Source organism: Alligator sinensis, unplaced genomic scaffold (assembly GCF_000455745.1).
Source record: "Alligator sinensis unplaced genomic scaffold, ASM45574v1 scaffold116_1, whole genome shotgun sequence".
NCBI classification, from domain to species: Eukaryota; Metazoa; Chordata; order Crocodylia; family Alligatoridae; genus Alligator; species Alligator sinensis.
The window spans coordinates 3172880-3180612 of NW_005841908.1; the positions used below are offsets into that span (position 1 = coordinate 3172880).

At 44.6% G+C, this 7733-nt stretch overlaps 1 protein-coding gene across 1 annotated transcript in view; it reads right to left on the reverse strand.

The window, feature by feature from the left end:
• Positions 1-1179: 1179 nt before the first annotated feature.
• Positions 1180-7733, reverse strand: part of CUNH11orf97 (chromosome unknown C11orf97 homolog) — a gene marked incomplete at its 5' end in the record, with an annotated part of 18487 nt that continues 11933 nt past the window's right edge. The window contains 2 exons of the mRNA XM_014517407.2: positions 1180-1331; positions 3451-3576. Coding sequence (XP_014372893.1) covers positions 1327-1331; positions 3451-3576 — 131 coding nt within the window. The remainder of the gene's footprint in view (positions 1332-3450; positions 3577-7733) is intronic.

Sequence of the window (7733 nt, forward strand, 5' to 3'; positions counted from 1 at the left end):
ACTCAAAAGGCCCAGATTTTTCAAAGGCAGGTGCTCAGCACTTTGTGAAAAGTAGGTTGCTCGATCTAGGCACCCAAAAAGACAGGCCTCCATTGGTCATTTTGTAAAGTTAATGTCTAGGATGGATTTAAGGGAAAGTCAATATAATATGGGCTTCTTTCTGTTCCCTTCTTCCTCTTCTATTTTTTTCTCTCTAGCTTTCTTGTCTTCTCTTCACCCTTTCTGGCATTAAATGGTCTCTATACAGTTCTCTTCTGTCCCCATGTCCTCTCTTCCTCAAAAAATTCTTTGCATTCCCAGGATCCCTGCTTTTCTTCTCACCCTTTGTTTCCCATCTCTTGTTGCTTCTCTCTTTTCCTTAGAAGTCGTCCTCCTCTACTAAACTCTGCAGACTCCTCCCCTCCCAGCAACCCCTTCTTTGCTGTTTTCCAGGTATCCAGTTCCTCCCTCTTCCACAGCAGGATCTCACCAGCTTCTCTTTCTCCCCCAGCCATTCTTAGGTGAAATGGTGCTCTATGCGAGTAGGGGGATGGGTTGGTGAGCAAGCAAGCTGAAGCTAGATTGCTGCTGGCTTTTTCTCTTATCTTCCCTCTTGGCGCTCATGTTACCTCCAAGTTTTGCTGAGACACAGCCAGGATTACAGCAGCTACAAAGAGGAGAAATACTACCTGCTTCTGTAGCAGCAGCTCCAAGAATCCAAAGGTGCGTATTGCTCCAAAAGGAAAAAAACACAGGTCAGAGTGTCCTGATATGAGTGCCTAAAGTTGGGCATTTAAATCTGTATTAGGCACCTAAGCAAAATGCCTGTTTTTAAAGGGTAGGCCTAGTTTACAAGGAATTTGTTAAAACTGAAATCATTACAGCAGTTCAATGTGTATAAAGCTGCTTTGTACCACTTTAAGTATAAAGTGGAATAGCTGTAAATGGATTAAGCACTTTTATGTCTCTGTTACTTTATCCGCATGAAGGGGCATGTACAACGCTGATACAAATTTTGTATTTAGGAAAGGCCTTACTAAAATACCACTTGCCTGATATTTCAAATTGAGGTCAAAAAGTGTCAATAAACCTGAGGGGATGATCTGTTCATGCTGTCTATACCCAGACAGGGCAAGCATTTGTATATACAACCTTTTAGTTGCAATGCTCTGGTACTACAGCTGATTAGGTGCCAAGAGACAGATCTAGCATTTTATTTTACAATAGATTATACATATTCTAGCTGGTGGTACTTGGAGTTTGCTGCAAAAAAATGATGTAGTTTTGGTAACACACAGGTGCATCTGCCCTTTGCCGGGGGTCCTCTGTAAAGGGAGATGCTGCTTTTCACCCTGGAGGAAAAAGTATATTGAAACAAAAGAGGTTAGTAAGTGTTTTGCCTGGCAGGGATTTTTTTTTTTACACAGGTTTTTGCCTCAGAATTCTACCACATTGTACATGTATAAGGCAGATGCATAATTCAGCAGAGTGTATCTAAATTCACTGTGGAACAGCTTACATGGCACAGCATGGGAACTTTGAGAGAGGAAGAAGTGGATACTAGGGACGATGTAGGATGCGAGTATCTATTTGTATAGATGCCAACAATTATGGGCCAAAGAGAGTTAATTCCTAGGGGTCACTTTGTAGATAAGTGACCATCTCTAGGCAGGAAGGGAATACTAGTTCAGGAGGAGCCACAAGTCCTGCTTGAAATGCACAAAAGAGAAGCCTGCTTTAGCAGCAGCTTACGCAGAACACACGAGCTCTGCCTACTCCTGGCTTCACTTCTCTTACACAGCTTATAAACTCTGCATGCCTCTGCTTTGAAGCTCTCATTAGAAAATCTACAAACTCCTTAGGAATAAAACTCCAGGACATAGCAAGCATGCTATGCTACTACCCAGCTGGGGAAAAGACTAAAGATGCCCAGTGATAACTATAAAGGAAGAGAGAAACCTCCCACAGCTCCCCACTACTCTTATCGCATAAACAGTAAAATGACTGAGGCAATATATCAATTGAACTATTCCCAAATGTCATAATTGTGTGAAGTGATGTGGCTCTGAAACCTGGACGGAGAGATGAGTGAGCACCCAGACTAGCATGCTTCATAGTGGGCAAGCGGAGGAGGGAATGTTTGCCCCACACTTCCGTGGTCCCAGGGAGCAGGTGACTTGTGCTGGGAGTATTTTCATTTTTCTGCTTTCGGTTCTCTCCTAAACAGCAGTTCAGTAAGTCAGTAGCCTGAACTTGACTGAACTCTGCAGTGTGCTTACCTGACCATGGGTGACCAAGGAAGAGGGGAAGTGCTTGAACATACATTTCCAGGTTCCAGGGACTGGGATGTGGTGGGAGGGCATTATGAGGAGGCATAATTGAGTAGGGATTGAGGACACAGCTAGCTATTAGAAAGAAAGCTTGTATGGAACAAGCAGTGAAAGGGAGCTCATTAAGCAACAGTGCCGACAAAGAGGGGGGAAAGGGTGGTAGGGTTCTGGCTGTGTACCAGAGTGGCCAGTTTCGGCAGCAGGGGTGGTGGTTGAGGTGAAAAGTGATGCAGCGTAGGATGCCTGGAAGACTGACCAGACATATATCATGAATTATTTGGTGTCCGTAAGTAACACTGAACCAGTTCACAGCGAATCAGTTCAAAATAGTACTTGATTTCCCAGGTACACTTTTGAACCATTCCAGGCAGCTTTAAGTTGGTTTTACAGGTCTGTACACCTCAGGTTTTAGCTGAACTGAAATCTAAGTGTTACATGCGTTCATACCCTGAGACCTCATCCCAAACCAATTTCTTGCCAATGTGACGTAAAGGGGTTACTGCACACCTAGTCCTGAGAAAACCTGTGAGGCCCTAGCAAGGATGGGAATTAAAAAGAACAAGTACCTAACAACATTAATCAAAAGGGATTAATCTGCACCTCTAAGCAAGGTTATAGCTCATGAACTTGGGTGACTTACTGCAGCAGCCCTCAACACAGCCCTGGAGAGAGTTTTGGGACCTACTGGGCACATCTACATGAGACGCTAAAGGTTCAGTAGACTAATTCTACTGCACAGTAGCATGGTCGGCAAAACCCATGCTAATGCAGTAGAATTAGTCTACTGTACATTAGTGTCAGAAAAAAGCGTGTGCCGGCGCTACTGCACAGTAGTGCCGATTATGGCACATTAAGTTAGTACCTGTAATTACAGGTACTAAAACTTAATGCACTGTAATTACAGCACATTAATGAATGTGTAGATGCGCCCGCTGTCTCTTAGTATAAAGGGAAAAGGCAGCTTAGACCTCTTAAACTGCCCAGATGCTATAGGAAGAGGGGGACATATAAGTACCTACATGAATAGAATAAAATCAGACAAGGTACAAGTGCAATCAATTTAACAAGTTTTGAGTGTATTATAAAACAGTGTCACACTGTGAGGTACTAACAGTGAAAGCTACTGATTACTGGCTCTTACTTCTTATTCCTCCGTGCCTGGAGTAGTACTTAGGTTGTGAAAGTAAACTGTTCCTGTTCTGTGATGCTGGCTTCAGGCCTTCCATAGATAAATTTCTTTTCACGCTCCAAATGCCTTCCAGAGCCACTGTTAATAATTTGTTAAAATAATGCCATTAAGCACTGATTGCTTTAGCTTGGTTTCTTTTATTTTCACCTATTGTGGTATCAAAGGATTAATATAACTTAAAAATATCTTGTATCTACCTAGTACTGTAACTAGAATCAACAAATCTTAATAGAAACAGGTAATCACAACAAAATGTTGTAGCACCATACATTAAACTTAATATGCTTTATTTTTCTAATGTTTTGGACTGACAGATACTGAAAGGCATTATTCTCTGACAGATATGCAATTCAAAACACAATTGTTAATTTTCCCAGCAGCTTCCAAAATTATTCTGTTCAGATGGTTTTATTTTTCCCAGTCATATACCTCATCATTAATGCTTTGTTCAGTTTTGGTCATACTGTCTCAATTAAAAAATAGGAGATACGGAACAGGTCCAATTGAAGGGCAAGGGAAATAGAAAGACTTCCACATAAGGAAAAGTTAAGTTATATGTCTATATAATTCATGGTTTAAAAAGCAATTGCCTGGTAGGAATAACTCAAATAATGGGTGTTGTGAAGATCCTTGGTTGGGTGATCCTTATTTAAGAACAGTGGGATTCCCCTCAATGGAATTGCAAGAAAACAAATTTGAATCTGATCAAAGAAAATGCTTATTACAAAATGTGCAGTCAGCACAACTCACTGCCACAACATTTCATTCAGATGGAGTCAGATACAAAAAAGGACTTAGGAAGAATTGAGGTCCCTAAGTTCAAAACTGTGATCCAACATTCTCCTCATTGACCTCCAGGTGCCTGAATTCACTAAGGCTGCTTAGACGTGAACCCCCCGCCCCCCAGCACTTTACTTTAAACTCGGTGCCCTTGCACCGAGCACAGCACATGCCCAGAAGAAGCATCGTGTTAGTTTGTCCCAGCTCACTCAATGTAATTACAGCACATTTATGAATGAATCAGGAAGGCTAATCACACCTTGTAGGAAGGCTAATTGCACTTTGTCATGCATCCACAGATGCATCTCGAGCAGGTCCAAGGAGGTGATCCTCCCCCTCTATGCGACACTGGTCAGGCCGCAGTTGGAGTACTGCATCCAGTTCTGGGTGCCGCACTTCAGGAGGGATGTGGCCGGCATGGAGAGGGTTCAAAGGAGGGCCACCCACATGATCCAGGGACAGCAGGGCAGGCCCTATGAGGAGAGGCTACAGGACCTGAACCTGTTCAGCTTCCACAAGAGAAGGCTGAGGGGGGATCTAGTGGCTGCCTATAAACTGGCCAAGGGAGACCCGCAGGCAATGGGGGGGTCCCTGTTCCCCCGAGCACTACTGGGAGTAACAAGGAATAATGGCCATAAATTGACTGAGAGTAGATTAGGCTAGATATCAGGAGGCGCTACTTCACTGTCAGGGCAGCCAGGATCTGGAACCAACTTCCAAGAGAAGTGGTGCTCGCTCCTACACTGGGGGTCTTTAAAAGGAGGCTAGATAGATACCTGGCTGGGGTCATTTGACCCCAGTTCTCTTTCCTGCCATGGCAGGGGGTTGGGCTTGATGATCTGCTCAGGTCCCTTCCGACCCGACCAACTATGAAACTATGAAATGTCTGTACATATCACGCGTTTCAGCGGGGCTTTTTGGTGTCTTCATCTAATAGCTGGTTCAACTGAATCAGCTATTAGATAAAAGCTCCAAAAAGCCTACTGAGGCGCCCAGTCAATAAACACTGGGGAGTCAGGTCGAACTAATGCACTTCCTCTTCGGTAAAGTGCTCTTTTGTTTTGTGTGTTTTTTTCACGTCTGTCAGCAGCCAGAGTGCTTCCCTGTATTTGGCTTGAAAATTGCAGAGGTACATATAGGCCCATACCTGTAGCTTTGCTTTGGCTCAAAACTGTTGTGGCAGAGCAGCTAGACACCTAGCTCCCACCTCAGCACTACTAGGATCCAAAAACTAGAGAGCAACTAAGTTCCTTGAGGGCCCTCCACATGCTTGTAGCACATCTACACACCAATAGGATTGGGCCCCTTAAAAAAGGCTGTTGTAGCTGCTTGCTTCTGATCTGGCAGAGAGTGGTGCCAACTTTTAAAAAACAGTCTATTGATTAGAAAATCCACCCAGGAAGGGTAAGACCTGAGCTCAGTGCCTTCTTCAGGTTGAGGGGGTTCAAATCCATATTTCCCACCTGCCAGGAGAGTGCCTGTAGCAGGACAGGCCCACAGGGGGACCCCTTGGCACCCCTTGGTGGTGAAAACAATCTTGCATCATGATAACTCCTCAGGGTAACCTCCTTGGTGCCCTTCCTGCCATGTCTCGATGGAAATTGTATTTTCTGCTGGCACACTGTTCCTGAAAGTCCCCGAGTACGCTCACTGGACCTGCTCTTGGCCTATCTTAACCTGATTTGCTGGCCCCCTCAGTCCTAGTCACAGCAATGGAGCCAAAATCCACTACCCCACACTATGCCATTGGCATCTATGTCTCACAAACTGACCAGGCCCTGCTAGCCTATCAGTTCCTGTGGGCACTAACTCCTTAGGTGCATTAATTATAGTTTCCACCTGCCGCTATAGTCATGCCCATGTCCATTCACTGGGTTTTCTGGCCCTGTCTGTCACCTCATTCTACTTGCCAGGCCCCTGGCCCTGACACAGGTTCGGCAGCCCATAAGGTCCCTGAACTTTACAGGGCTGCTCTCTCCCTCTAGCTTTGGCCCACTGGGGCCCTGACCCTGAATGGACTGATCTCTCTGTATAGCTCTCACAATGGGCCCTCAGCCCTGTTTCAGCTTCAGCCTCTGCAACTCTTCAGGTCCCTGACCCACAACCACCCATAGTGCCTCCCAGGCACCCCTTATGGTCTCCAATACACCCCTATTGTCCAATCTAAACCTTAGGTTAAAATGAAACATAAGACATCAACCAGGTGATTTCCATCCTATTACTGTGTAGATGTGGTACAAGCATAAGTAGGACACTTGAGGAACCTTGTTGTTCTCTAGTTTTTGGATCCCGGTGGGGTTCAGGTGGAAGCCAGGTGTCTAGCTGCTTGATCATGGCAGCTTTAGTAGCGAGAAGAACAAAAGTGACTCTCTAAAGAGACTGCGGGACAACTGAATTAACAGGATATTTTACTACCCCAGAAGGGTGACACAAAAGAAACTGGAAATTTGTCATCATCCTATTTGCATAGCCCACTGATTTTATCATCAAGGTAAAATCTACTCTTTGTAATGGAGTTCAGCCAAGCAAAAGATAAGTAAAAGTTTTGAACCTGAGTCTTCAAAACAAGTCAACTGCATGTGATAAACTAACTCAGAGTAAATCAAACAAGCTACACATTTTCTGACACTCCTGAGTTTTTCAATTCAGTGGAGAAGGGCAGCATATCATGAACTCTGCATGATGGGTACAAACAGGTTACATTCCTGAACTCCTGCTGGCTGCAAAAATGAGGCTGCAGCTGCTTGTTCTCTTTTTATATTCTGTACAGGACTGAGCCCTGGAAAAATAATCATACACCAAGGATAACAAAAGGATGGAGGGAGGGAAGTAACTAAGGGACAATAACACTGCAAAACTCAATCTGACCTTTCAGTCACATGCCTCCTTGAGATTATGTTAGAGGGTGAAATTCTAACAGATGGCTAAAACACTTTGTTTGACATTGCCACATTCTTTATATTTCCGAGTTTAGCTTAGGAAGTTACTGAACTAAACACTAGGTCTAGATCCTACTCTGTCTACTAGTTATTGAAGGATTTATATTCCACTCACCCCAAAAATACATCACTAGGTCACAAGAGTGATCCTATTCCACCTGAGCGCAATAGAGTTTTTTGTGCTCTCAGTGACCACCTGGTGCACCTCCAGAGGCAGATACTGTTCTACTCATGGCAACACACCGCTCTCTCTTTTCTCAGTGGGCAGCCTTAGGTGACTATATCTTGTTGGAATCCGTCTGGATCTTGCTTCATAGAACAGGGAGATCAACTGAACCAGCACATCTCACAGACAACAGCACTTTTTGAAAAGTAAAGGGAGGAGGACTAGTGGTTGCAGCACTTACCCAGGAACTGGAGGACCTGGGTTACCCTGGGGCGACCTAGGCCTACTTTACCCTGGTAAGTCAGTTGTGGTGAGCGGAGGGGAGAAGGAAGGGGCGTTGTGGGGGGGGG